This window comes from Dreissena polymorpha, chromosome 13 (assembly GCF_020536995.1).
Source record: "Dreissena polymorpha isolate Duluth1 chromosome 13, UMN_Dpol_1.0, whole genome shotgun sequence".
Taxonomy (NCBI): domain Eukaryota; kingdom Metazoa; phylum Mollusca; class Bivalvia; order Myida; family Dreissenidae; genus Dreissena; species Dreissena polymorpha.
The window spans coordinates 49,106,326-49,121,028 of record NC_068367.1 but is presented as its reverse complement, the minus strand read 5'-3'; the positions used below and the strand labels follow the sequence as shown (position 1 = coordinate 49,121,028).

The 14,703-nt window shown below is 37.3% G+C and overlaps 1 protein-coding gene across 1 annotated transcript in view; it reads left to right on the top strand.

The window, feature by feature from the left end:
• Nucleotides 1-14,703, top strand: part of LOC127854648 (tyrosine-protein phosphatase 1-like) — a 35,472-nt gene that overhangs the window by 4,206 nt on the left and 16,563 nt on the right. Inside the window, exons 2-3 of the mRNA XM_052389711.1 lie at nucleotides 876-1,156; nucleotides 12,978-13,132. Coding sequence (XP_052245671.1) covers nucleotides 1,129-1,156; nucleotides 12,978-13,132 — 183 coding nt within the window. The 5' untranslated portion in view covers nucleotides 876-1,128. The remainder of the gene's footprint in view (nucleotides 1-875; nucleotides 1,157-12,977; nucleotides 13,133-14,703) is intronic.

The window sequence follows — 14,703 nt, the reverse complement described above, 5'->3', positions numbered from 1 at the left end:
GATGCCTTAATTATACATCAAGAGGCAGCCTAATTTATCAGTATTCTACCACTACCCCCAATAACCAAAACACACACACACGCACAATAAAAAAAAATCCATCAACAACAACAACAACACATACAACAACAAGTTTTTAAAATACATATATAGCTTTTGATTACTCTATTGGAACAGTGACACAGATTATTTGATGATTGCAACTTTATGACAAGTGATGGACTCAATGATACTTGAATGAACTGTGATTTGTTTCTGGTGTATAACATGGAAAACGGTGGTAAAACCCATGAAACTAAGAAGACAATCACAGTTAAATTAAAGTTTAAAATATTAAGTCTGAGATCTTTAATTCAATTTAATCAGCATCAGAGCTCTATAAGAGGGGTGGGCTTATCTTTAAATTTTGCTATTAGCAGTATTGCAGTGGAAGGTGTGAAATTCCTTCCAACCTGCAGGTTAATATTGCTCACACACAGAATGTCTGACACTGAGAAATTGCTGTTGCATTTCTTTTGCATTTTGTAAAGTGTGTTTGTCTGAATTTGTAAAGTCAATGCAAAAGGCATTATCCAGACTTACATTTAGCATCAGTGAAATAGCAATGTCTTACATTTGTATGAATAATTTATGAATATATATTTTTAATGCTTGAACTTATGGAAAGAATAAAAAATAAGATTTTGTGGCAAGGTCACGGTGTTTAATTTGATTATTTGATTTAAAAAGGAAGTTCTCTATAGTTTGTATAGAAAGGTTTCTTAAAAAAACAACAACAACAAGCACATTTGGAAGTGATATAGTGATACAAAGTAAAGCCATTTCTGATGTGGATTAAATATTGTAGAGGGTGAAATGAGCTCTTTTAATTAAAGGGCAGCAACTGAAGGAGATTGAACGACAAATATGTTTATAACATAGAAATAGTTCAGTGAACATACATATGTGCGAGGACAATGTGGGTGGATAAAGCAGTATGTTGCCATTTTCGAGTAAAAACAACGAATTAGAATTTAAGTTTGATGATGGCAATTGTATAACAAAGGAAGATAATCTTGGTATACGAAAAAAGGGAGACAAACTTGATATCTCTTCAAAAAGGAAGTTAAATTCGATATCTTTCCAGAAATGGCTGAAAACGGAAACTGTTCCCCAGGTTAGTTTTATAATGGAAAGCATTTATATTACTTGTAATCGACATATGAAAACATTAGTTTGATAACACCTAATGTGTAGAATTTTGAGTGCTTGTACATGTCTTCAATTACAGCTTAGACACAAGTCTGACACTGACTTCATACTTTTGATGATTCTGGGCATACCAAATTATATGAGTCGCGCTCTGTGAAAAGGGGTTTAAGGCATGTGCTTTAAGTGTTCTTTATGAGATTGGCCTGTGCAGAATGCAATCAAGGACAACACTTTCCTCTTTCATGGTATTTTTTGTAAAAAGTCAATTCTAAGCGGCACTTCAGTTTAGGCGGAGTATGCTGTCCTGATCAGCCTGTGCAGACTACGCAGGCTAAGGTTGATTGAATTTTTACGCACATGCTTTAATATAAGCCCGGTTTTCTCAGAGCAAGGCTTGAAAGGTTCAATTGTGCCTAAGCTTTCCTACTGTGTTCTAGCACATAGTGATGAGTGGGAAGGGCATTTGCCTAGGCTTTATACACTAGTTGGCTCAAGTCTGTGTTATTTCATGGTGATAAGACAGCCGATGACACTATTGCCCCTGGTTATTGGCCTGCATTGTATGTGTGTGTTTGTGTTGTGAAGTGGAGGTCACATTTGTTGGATGTGAAAATGTTGATTGATAACACAAACACCCCAATCCCAGGTCTGGTGTTTGTTTTATCAAGAATCTTAGATACATGCCAAGACCTGTAGATAATTACAATAAAGTATCTTATATCTATTAAGAAAATGTATGCTTTTTTAATAATAAAGAGACAGTTCTTTAAGTGTTTGTCACATAGGATGTCCTGAGGATTTCTCCACTTTGGAGGAAATCAATTTATACTGAATATTTTGTTTGATAAAACTTACAGACATGTGATTCTCCTGTTTTATTCCATTTAATGTTTGTAATCCTATTATTTTGGATCATTTAAGTTATTTAACATTCTGTGAAAGATGAAACTATCTTTGTAATATGATATTATTGTATTTTTTGGACACAACTTTACTTACCAAATATAATACAACAATTAATGTATTAGTTAAACATTTCAAAAAACGAGTTCTGAATAAAATTGGTCCAGGATACAAAGTCTGTTAGTTTTCTCTGTTCACCAGGTTTAGAGCCTTGACACAAATGTATCCCATCATCATACCCATCGGTCTCCCTGCCGCAAGGTCAAGGTTATACTTAGAGGTCAGTGGTCATCTTCGGCCATAACACAGCTTGTATTGACTGTAACTTTGTTCATCATGCATTTTTAAAATGGTTTTTTCACAAATGACCACCATGTGTGAAACCCATCACACTACCTAAAGGTCAAGGTAACTCTTAGAAAGATCAAATGAGGCAAAAAACAGCTTTTTAGACTGTATTTTTGTGATTATCATGCAACTTTAAAATAACTAGATACAAATGACAACCATGGAGAGTTGGTATGTGATGTATAGAGCTGTCTCTCTTCCTCATATGTCAAGGTCATTAGAGGTCAAAAATTGAATTTTCCCATAGTATTCTGGATGTACAGTACAGCCAAAGCGGCACAAACATAATCCGCGGCTACGCCACGGCCAGATTATTAGTCCGCGGCGGCCGAATCGTGTGTTCACGCGGCGTATCGCCGTGGCACTCGGCATCGATCCGTGCAACGACGCCGAGTCTGTATTAACCTCGCGTGCTTTCGCGGAGTAAATCCGCCGCATACGTACGCGGCGGATCGAGTGAAAAGATATCCACCTACATGTACATGTATGTGTAGCGTAGAATTAATTACGCGCAACTGTTTATGTTTCGTTCGATTATCATTATTATATTTGTAATCCGAAACACACTTCAGAATTTTAATGCTAACGCGTCCTTTGGCAAACTCTAGCGTCAAATAAACAGTGCTAAAATATCCTTTGTTTCATAAAAAGCGCGCGAAAATTATGCAGACATGTAGAACGTCGTTTGGATAGTTTGGGTGTATTTTGTGTTGTATAAATACATGAACATCACGTCAGGCGTAAATCGCGTGTTCAGTGGAGAAAAAAAACGCCCCGATTAGACGTTATTTCATCATCTCTATAAATAGTAACAAATGCCCAAATGTATTTGATACTTAAGGAAATATCGAGAATGTTTGTGTATCGTAAATATTTACCAGCATTTGCTTTAAAACTGGAATATACGGGATTATCGGGTAATTAGTAGCGATATTAACTGTATAATATGAACAAAATAAAACGTGTTTATATACGCATATTCAAACAATAGTTGTAATAAGCTGATAATTAACAAAACTACAAATACGTCGTCACCGTCTTGATTATTGATGTGGCTTCAAACTGCTAATTTTCTCAGCTAAAATATAATAGCGGAATCAACATGCAATTAATTTATAAATCCACCATATGCTGGAGCCTTGACCACTTGTATGTGCGAAAACATAATTACGTGACCTTGTTTATGTGTGAAATACATACGCTACGGGCGGGAAACAAACTTAATAATTGGCCAGACACATTACCTATGCTTACATGTATATGCTAATACAATCCGCGCACAATAAATTTATTATGATTTTAATTATTATTATAATTGTTCTTTCAAATTTTGTTAACTACATGTAACTAATAATTAAAAAAAAAAAATTTCATGATCGCATCGACTCGGCATCATGTCGCGGACCGCGGCATGCCTCGGCGGACAGATGCGAAGTTTCGCGGCGAAATGCGACTTGCCGCCGCATACTGACGCGGCTTCAACGACTGACGCGGCATCGACTCGTTTCGCCTTGCCGCCGCGGATCGCGAAATACGTTTGTTCCGCTTTGGCTGTACTGTATATTTTAAGTTAATGATATTATTGGGCCATAGTTGTTTATCATAATGCTCTAAGGTCAAGTGTAATAGCCGAGGTAATATTAACCAGCTAGCTTCTGGACTAACAATTGAGAACTTGCTAAACTACCTGGGGTAATAGCAACTAGCATCTTCTGGGCTAACAATTTAGAATTTGTTAGACAACCCGAGGTAACATCAACTAGCTATCTTCTGGACTAACAATTTAGAACTTGTTAAACTATGCAATGAAAAGTAACTCAATGGAGGTATAGACGTAGATCTACATAGTTGCTGTTCTTTGGTTGAGGTTGAGGGTCAATCTTAGGATTTTCTGGTGGGATTTTTGAGGGTCAATTATAGAATGCTAAGAGGGTTTACAGCGGCCATTAATTGGATTTTTAGCTCACCTGAGCACAATGTGCTCATGGTGAGCTATTGTGATCGCCTTTTGTCTGTTGTGCGTCGTCAACATTTACCTTGTTAACACTCTAGAGGCCGCATTTATTGTCCAATATTCATGAAACTTACTCAGAACATGTGTCCCAATAATATCTTGGACGAGTTCGAAAATGGTTCCGGTTGATTGAAAAATATGGCCGCCAGGGGGCGTGGCAGTTTTCCTTAAATGGCTATAGTAAAACCTTGTTAACACTCTAGAAGTTACATTTATTGTCCGATCTTCATGAAACTTTGTCAGAACATGTGTCCCAATAATATCTATGACGAGTTCGAAAATGGTTCGCATTGGTTGAAAAACATGGCCGCCAGGGGGCGTGGCAGTTTTCCTTATATGGCTATTGTAAAACCTTGTTAACACTCTAGAAGTCACATTTTAAGTCCAATCTTCATGAAACTTTGTCAGAACATGTGTGCCAATAATATCTTGGACGAGTTCAAAAATGGTTACGGTTGGTTGAAAACCATTGCCGCCAGGGGGCGTGGCATTTTTCCTTATATGGCTATAGTAAAATCTTGTTAACACTCTAGAAATCACATTTTTAGTCCATTCTTCATGAAACTTGGTCAAAACATGTGTCCCAATAATATCTTGGACGAGTTCAAAAATGGTTTCAGTTGAATGAAAAACATGGTCGCCATGGGGCGGGGCTGTTTTCTTTATATGGCTTTACTGTATGGTAAAACCTTGTTAACACTCTAGAAGTCACATTTGTGGTCCAATGCTCATGAAACTTGGTCAGAATATTTGAACTAATAATATCTAGGCTAAGTTCAAAAATGGTTGAGATCAGTTAAAAAACATGGCCGCAAGGGGGCGTGGCATTTTTCCTTAAATGGCTATTTACTACAAAACCTTGTTAACACTCTAGAACACACATTTATTATCCAATCTTTATGAAACTTGATCTGAACTTTTGTTTTGACAATAGCTTGAGTGAGTTTGAAAATGTTATGGTTTGTTGAAAAACATGGCTGCCAGGGGGGGGGGGGGGGGGGGCATTTGTCCTTATATGGCATTAGTGAAAACTTGTTGACACTATATTAGCCACATTTATTGGCCAATCTTTATGAAACTTGGTCAGAACATTTGTCCCAATGAAATTTTGCCAGAGATTGAAGCTGGGTCATATGAGCTCAAAAACTAGGTCACAAAGTCAAATATAAAAGAAACATATTAAAAGTCAATTTTTTGGTCCAAAATAATCTTCATGAATCAGCTTGCATTTTTTTTCAGAATAGTCTAGTTCCTTTCAGGTGAGCGCCTGAGGGCCTGATGGCCCTCTTGTTTTATGTATTTAGTGTAGAACATTAATTGGATTTTGTGATGGCTCAATAATGGGATTGTCTTGTCTGATGGAGTGGGGTGTTTGCAATCACAATTTGTTTTTGTTACTATGACTTACAATGTTATCCACATTCCAGCATACTTACATCAAATACGCAGCCCAACACAATTTGTGAAAAACAAAAACCACTAAGCAACCTTTGTAAAATTGTATCTGAGTTCACATGTAGACAATATCCACTACTTCCAAAATGCTATTTCTATAGTATGGATATAATTTACAAAGGCATGTGTAAACATAAAAGATGGACAGTTTGTATTGGATGTTATCCCAGTCACCACAAAAGCCTATTGAGAATGATGACATCAGAAGGGTTGTCCTCTCCAAAGCCAGGTGTGCCATCATTTACCCTCTACATAAACATTATTGATGATTTTGGGAAGCAAGCTTGTAAACAGGAAGGCTTTGTTTATCTGTCTCACTGAAAGAAACCATTATGTGAGGCTTTTACAGAAATTGGTTTTCAGGTCAGGTCTAGGTACATGTAGGTGAAAAAAAGGTGTGCAGGAGTTTTGTTCAACTTCTGTAGGATATATTAAGAATTGACTCCTTGGTGGATTTTGCTTATGTTTTCCCCACTTAATGTGTATATTATTTAAGAGGAAGGGATTTGGGATGCAGTCAATATTCTGCAGAATTATGACCCCTTGTTTTTATTCAATAAAATATTTTTTATGATAAACAATTATTGAAGGCAGTTAAGTGTTGATAACAAACGCTGTGTCTTTGTCCAAGCATTGTTCATGGGTCAGGTACCTTGTCTCCCAAGCATTTGTAGAATGGAAGGGTTAAATTGTAGTGGAAAAAATTAGTTGACAGAACAATTGGGAGTGTGTTGTAATGGTATAATTGGTATTAACAGAAAATATAATGAACCCAAATTTAAGAAATACTATTGTGTTTTGCTGACATATATGCCAAGTTTTGCAATATTGAGGCCCATGTGGTAAAAAGGGACACTTGAATCCAGTGTTATTGTATTTCTGAAAATATTTATACTAAATATTACATCTGCAAAAATAGTATCATTGCATTTCATTCAGTTGACAATGATGATTTTTACTTGTTGGAAATATCTCACTGTACATATTGCAGACTGCTATGTTTACCTTTGTGGATAAATATTAGAGCATAAAGCCTCGATTTATTACATCAAACACCTTTCTATCATCACTGATGTGTGTTTGCTTTTGAAGATTGGATCCTTAGATTTACATCATTATGCTTTATTACGGGCATTTTGTTAGTTATCAGAATAATATTTAACACCTTCATCATGCTTTTTGTGTTTTCCTTTATTTTGATCTTTTGCCACCACTTGCATGTTGTAATAGTCCAGGGTTGTCATTATGTTTAAAAACAAGGGATTATTTTTGAAAAGCAACCGATTAGGCCGGGGGTCAAGTGGGCCGCCTAGGCACCCTTGTGGGTCCAGGGCAACGCCCTGGTAGGGGGATCAGGGGGGCGAAGCCCCCCGACCGAAACCGATTTTCAGACATTTTGAGGTACAAAATACTCCTATTCTCAGAGCATAAAAAGTTAAAATGAGGTCTAAAAAGAAAAGAAAATTTAAAGATTTTTACATTTTTAGTATACTGACACTGTACATGTTAAAAGCTGTCATCTTCTTGGTCATCTTCTTGGTCAGACTCCCCAACCTCTTCCTCTAAAAAGAGTGTTTTCATCGCAGCTTCAATTTCCATTCGTAGTTCATCCTGACCAATAACCAAGTGAGTGTCATCTGTCTGCATCCCTGACTCTGTGGAAGTGGTAGCAGCAGCTGCTGCAGTTGCTGCTGTTGATGTAGACTTCTCAGCTCTTACTGCTAACTTTTTCCTGTCCTTCATACTAAGCCACTGAGACACTGCTGACTTAACTAGTTCCCCTGCATCCTCACACTTTGGGCCATTTACAGTAACCTGCATCAGAGCATCAAGCAAGTCATTTTGAATTCTGTTTCTGTGTCGTGTTTTTATGTTCTTGAGAGCACTAGCTCCCCTTTCTGGCCAGGCATTACTAACTGGAAGTGAAGCTGCCACTTCTGCTACAAAGCACAGTTTTGGAAAGAATTGTTTGTACACTGTCACAGACAAAAGTTGACAGAGACACCATTCTGTAGTGGTGATCTTGTGTGTGTTGTCAAGAACAGACTGTGGAATATTTGGTTTCAAAGTGTCCCTCAGATGATATTTTATGCCACTCCATTCATTTTTAAGTTGATTTCTGTCCTCCTCATTATCTGCAAAAAAGTGTGTGGCTATCTGTTGGATTTCTCTATTCCCATGCTCTTTGAACAGGGCTGAGTCTCCTGGAACTGTTACTGGATCAAAAATGCAGAAAGCTGTCAATATTACTGAAGAATCACCAAATCTGTGATCTATGTTGTCTTTCAAGGCAGTGATGTATTTCTTGAACAATGACTGTAAATCATCCATCACTTTTGGGGACATTGATAATTCAGCACTGATGTTTGTATACGAATCTATGTCACTTTGAAGAGAAACAAGAGGGGTCTCCTCCTCAAGAATACCATTAAGCTTGTCTTTAGCCCGATTAATCTCAGGAATTATGGATGAAAAACAGAATGTATCTCTTTGGAACACTCTAGAAAGGTTTGACAAAACTGGCAATACATCTTTGAGAATGTAGATTGTGCCAAGGAATTTCATAGTTTTTATCTTTTTCAGTAACCCCAGGGCCATGGCATCTTCAGTTTGAGTCTGTGCTAGTGTTGTCACGAGAGCTTCATAATCATTGTGCACAGCTTTGACAGATGAGTCAAGGCTCAGCCACCTGGTTCTACATGCCTTTTTTAAGCGTGATGCTACAGTTTTTGAAGCTCCTTTACTCAAGTTCATGTGTTTGAACTGCATTTGCAATTTTAAATATGCTGCCATCCGTTTGGGAGAATTTTCAAAATAAGACCACAGCTGTCTAAGGATAAGTTCTACTTCCTTGATGTATGTAATACCTTCATTGCTGTCAGTGCAGGATAGAGCAAGTTTGTGGCATATACAATGTATATTAATTAGAGTCGGATTCTTCAAGCGCAGTAGTGCAGCTACCCCTCCTCTTTTACCCACCATTACGGACGCACCATCTGATGAAAACCCTGTCATCTTTTTAATGTCAAGTCCACTAGTTTCTACAGTATCTACAAGAAGGTCTGATATGGCCTGAGCATTTGCTGAGCTTGATTTTTCTAGTACATCTTGACAGGACAAATACGACACATGGACATTACCTGTATCATGATCAAAATATTGAACAAATGTTATGAGCTGTTCGGTTACACTGATATCACAGGCTTCATCTGACAATATACCGAACGCAGCACTTTTCTTTACCTTTTCCATCACAGACTCTTTCACAGTTGCACCTAATGTTAAGAAAAACTCTCTCTGCGAACCCACTGATTTATGATCAAAGTACTTCAGATTTTGGTAATCATACACATTTTCTATCATACTCAACACTGGTAGAAGTTTTCTAACTGGCATAAAGTTTTTCATAAGAAAGTAGGCAGTTGAGAATACCTTTTCATATAATGATGTTTCAACATTCTTCTTTTGACAAACTTCTTTGTGAAAAAATGACTGTTTATGCACCATTTCAGTTTCAATAGCCGCCTTATGGGTATCAGACGAAGAATGGCCTTTCAAAGCATCCTCCAAAAACCGTGTTCCTGGTTTATTAACAAATATATCCCTTTTATTAAGACGATGTTTCATACTGTGCTTTTTACACACAACACAAAACATGCCCTCACCCTCTAAAAAACACAGCCACCAATAATCTGATAGTTTGCCATGATTAAATTTTTTAGGGAGAAGTCTTTTCTTCTCAGTGTCTGAAATATCTGTACAAAATTTCTCCAGACAAAGATACCTGTTATGTACCCTATTTTCAGACCCATCAAATAATGCTTTAACTAATTGAAGACATTCCTCATTAGAAAAGGGTTTGCTATTTGTTGTTTTACAAGCTGATGTAGATGGTGAATCAGTAACTAGTGGGTTGGTCGTCATCAAGCCACTCGTCGAGTCGGTAGTAGTTACGCTACTTGTTGGGTGTGTCTTAGTTACGTCAGGTTGAGTCACGTTACTTTGTGGATCGGCAATAGATTCTACATCACCCCTGGAGCCACCTGATGGAACAGCATTCCTATTTTGATCATCAGACCCTGAAACACAAATACGTCCAAAACTTTGTGTCTTACACAAAATAGACCCGATGATTTGCAATTTCCTATTTCTCAAAATACTGATGTCTTTGCAAATCGTAGTACATTGTTAAATTTCTATTATAAAAATGAGTAAAAAAATGCAAAACCCAAAGCAAACAAGATGTGTTTGTGAAACAGTATGTCCCTCATATATTTGACTTTTGACCTTGAAGGATGACCTTGACCTTTCACCGCTTAAAATGTGCAGCTCCAAGAGATACACATTCATGCCAAATATCAAGTTGCTATCTCAATATTGCAAAAGTTATGGCAAATGTTAAAGTTTGACGCAAACAAACCAACAAGCAGATAGGGTAAAAACAATATGTTCCCTAGTAAAGACTGGGGGACATAAAAATATTCCTGAGTGCTGCTAGATTCATTATAATACTATTATTATTCAATATAGCTTCTAAGCGCTCGGTCAATCAACACCCAAGAAAAAGAAATAAAACCATATCTCAAAATAATTATTGTGTAAACAAAGTTTCACTTGAAGCCAGATGAGGTAAATATGTGCATTTGAAAGCTACTTTCTCTTTTGTCTTCAATTCAGGATTTTCCCTAGGACGAGAAAAATAGGGAGTCATAATGTCCCCTAAAAATTTGCATTTGTTACAATAAGGTTTCAAAATTAGTAATTTTAAATTACAAAGTGTGTTGGTTTTCCATCAGAACAATGGAAACAATATGCATCTAGCTCATAACATGACAATTAACTTAATTTGTGTGCAAGGGAAAACCCTGCCAATTGAATCAATAGTATTGTTTAATTGCAAAAGTATCAAATAGAAATAGAACACAAATCGTTTGTCTTACCTTGAACATTGTAACAACAGAACGAAGCAATGAAAAACGTCCTCCCAAGATTGCCTTGCAAAAATCGATGCAAAAACACAACTTGAAACAAACACTTTGTTCAACAAAACAAACTCTCAAAAAAGTATAAACACCGCATGATATTTTTTTATTTCGTTTATCACTGAAACATCATATATCGATTGAGAATGCACAGTTCATAATTATTCTACGATGCGCGACGCTTTTGCAGTTTAGGGTCTGCGGCTAAATTATCGTGCGGTATGTATACGCATGCATCTGAACAAACGGGGAACAATACATAAACTGTTGTGCAAATCCAACTCGATCTCACCAGGTTTCGGTTTATTAAAAAAACCGAAGTCTTCAAGGCTCTAAATTTTTTTCTTTTTCGGTTCAGCCATTCGAGAGAGAAATGTTGACTAATATCTACCGCGCCACATGATTGGCCGTATGCCGACGCGATAAACCAATCAAAAGCCGTTTTACAAAACAAGGTCGCGGTAGCTAGTCATAACGGCCACAGGTCAAAACGCTCTACGGTTATTCTTCGTCAATTATTTTCGGTTTGCGAGATCAAAACTTCCGATCGCAATTTTAAAGATTCGGGAAAAACAACCGATTTTCTGGTGATTTTAACCGATGAATTTTATCGGCAATCGGTTAATAATGACAACCCTGATAGTCTTTAAATACTGGCACTCAATATTGTTTTCATTAGGCTGTGGCTGTCAGGGTGTATTACTTGAACATGTTTTCATTATTAAATTACCTACATGTAGGAGGGAGAGAACTTACCTGGCCTAGATGGGTGGGTGGGGAGTAAGGTGTTTTTCTGTGCTGATTTGGAATTTTACCTGTCCTATTTTTAAGAACAACAAACATATAATGCAATTTAACCGTTTTAAACTCGGAAGGGATGTGAAAAGAATTATATGCAACAAGCATAAAACCAGAACATCCTGAAAGTAACAGGCATGCTGTTTCGATTAAATGCTGCTCATCAGTATCTTAGGGTGGGAAATGAAGCCTTTTAAAGTTAAATCTACTATTAAAGGTCTTTAATATAATTGGAATTTTGTAGGGCACTTCCAACGACTCAAAATATGTACATGAACTGTAAAAGGTAAACATTACCTATACTGTTTTAGTTACAGGGTTTCAAGTCGTCTGGTAAAACTGAACTAAATGAATTTTGTAAAGTGTTGTCCTAGATTAGCCTACATGTATGCAGTTCACACAGGCTTATCAGGGAAGACACTTTTGTAAAGTGTTGTTCTAGATTAGCCTACATGTATGCAGTTCACACAGGCTTATCAGGGAAGACACTTTTGTAAAGTGTTGTTCTAGATTAGCCTACATGTATGCAGTTCACACAGGCTTATCAGGGAAGACACTTTTGTAAAGTGTTGTTCTAGATTAGCCTACATGTATGCAGTTCACACAGGCTTATCAGGGAAGACACTTTTGTAAAGTGTTGTTCTAGATTAGCCTACATGTATGCAGTTCACACAGGCTTATCAGGGAAGACACTTTTGTAAAGTGTTGTTCTAGATTAGCCTACATGTATGCAGTTCACACAGGCTTATCAGGGAAGACACTTTTGTAAATTGTTGTTCTAGATTAGCCTACATGTATGCAGTTCACACAGGCTTATCAGGGAAGACACTTTTGTAAAGTGTTGTTCTAGATTAGCCTACATGTATGCAGTTCACACAGGCTTATCAGGGAAGACACTTTTGTAAAGTGTTGTTCTAGATTAGCCTACATGTATGCAGTTCACACAAGGCTTATCAGGGAAGACACTTTTGTAAAGTGTTGTTCTAGATTAGCCTACATGTATGCAGTTCACACAGGCTTATCAGGGAAGACACTTTTGTAAAGTGTTGTTCTAGATTAGCCTACATGTATGCAGTTCACACAAGGCTTATCAGGGAAGACACTTTTGCCTCTATTTCGCTAAGAAGAGACCTCCCTTTAAACAAAAAATGCAATAAAAGTTGAAAGTGTTGTCCCTGATTGGCCTGTGTGGACTGCAAAGGCCGATGTGGGATGACACTTATCCCACATGCATAAAGCCTGTTTTTTCCCCAGAAGAAAGCTCATGTATACTGTTGTAATTACAGAGTTGCAGGAGGCAATGTCCATGAGGCTTCACTCTCAAGGCAGCTATAATGTTCAGGCCACGGAGATGGCCCACTACCCTCCCGACAGGACTCCCAAGGTCATCTCCTGCACTATCAACTTCCTTGACGACAGTCAGCAGCGATTTGAAGTCGACGTAAGTTTCTTTGGCGCAGGGCTTTTCTCCCATCTTTGTGAAGCAGCTTTGGCCCCCTAATTTTGTGGAAAAATGAGGTGCAACCTTTTAGAAATTGCAAAAAATGTGTTTGCAAACAGTTCAAAATTAGAAAAAAATGAGTTGCACACTTCTTAAAAATTGTGAAAATTTGAGTCGAAAACTTCTTTGCATTGTGAAAATTTGTGTCACAAACTTATCAAATTTGTGAAAAACTGCAATTCTCTGAGAAGGAAAAAAAGCGATATAAGTGCTGTCTGGGGTCGTAGTGAGAATCGCTATATAAAACCAGTATAAAACCAGAACAGACTGGGAATAACTCACCGTCTGTTCAGGTATTATGATGTTTGCTACTCATCACTTCCTTAGGGTTGGAAAAGAAGCCTTTAAAACTTGAATCTAGAAAGAAAGGTCTTCAATTTTATGCGTTTTTTTATGTCCCCCTCTATAGTAGTGGGGGACATATTGTTTTTGCCCTGTCTGTCTGTTGGTCTGTTGGTCTGTTTGGGCCAACTTTAACATTTTGCAATAACTTTTGCTATTTTGAAGATAGCAACTTCATATTTGGCATGCATATGTATCTCATGAAGCTGCACATTTTGAGTGGTGTAAGGTCAAGGACAAGGTCATCTTTCAAGGTCAGAGGTCAAATATATGTGGCCAAAATCGCTTATTTTATGAATACTTTTGCAATATTTAAGATAGCAACTTGATATTTGGCATGCATGTGTATCTCATGGAGCTGCACATTTTGAGTGGTGAAAGGTCAAGGTCATCCTTCAAGGTCAGAGGTCAAATATATGTGGCCCAAATCGCTTATTTTATAAATACTTTTGCAATATTGAAGATAGCAACTTGATATTTGGCATGCATGTGCATCCTATGGAGCTGCACATTTTGAGTGGTGAAAGGTCAAGGTCAAGGTCATCCTTCAAGGTCAGAGGTCAAATATATGTGGCCCAAATCGCTTATTTTATGAATTCTTTTGCAATATTGAAGATAGCAACTTGATATTTGGCATGCATGTGTATCTCATGGAGCTGCACATTTTGAGTGGTGAAAGGTCAAGTTCAATGTCATCCTTCACAAGGTCAAGGTCATCCTTCAAGGTCAAACATCATATAGGGGGACATTGTGTTTCACAAACGCATCTTGTTAAGAGACTACAAATGTCTATGGGTATATATGAGAGTAACTGGATTAAAATTTAGTGTTCAATGACAATGTATTATTTTAATCTTGGTGTTTTGTATTTAAAGAAATGATGTGATTTTCTCAATGTGAAATGGGTATGTGTATTATTTAATTTTGCTCAAATATTGTAAGAAAACAAAACTTGCAAAATAAACATTCTTGCTGTCTTAAATCTAGGGATGTCAACTAATACTGAAAATGATATTCAAATATTCGTTTTTATGCCCCCGAAGGAGGGCATATATTGATCGGACCGTCCGTCCGTCTGTCTGTCCTTCCGTCACACTTTGCCTTTAGGTTTCGCGTTAAGGTTTCGTAAAATGCTCATAACTTCTCTGTCGCTTCAGATAGCAACTTGA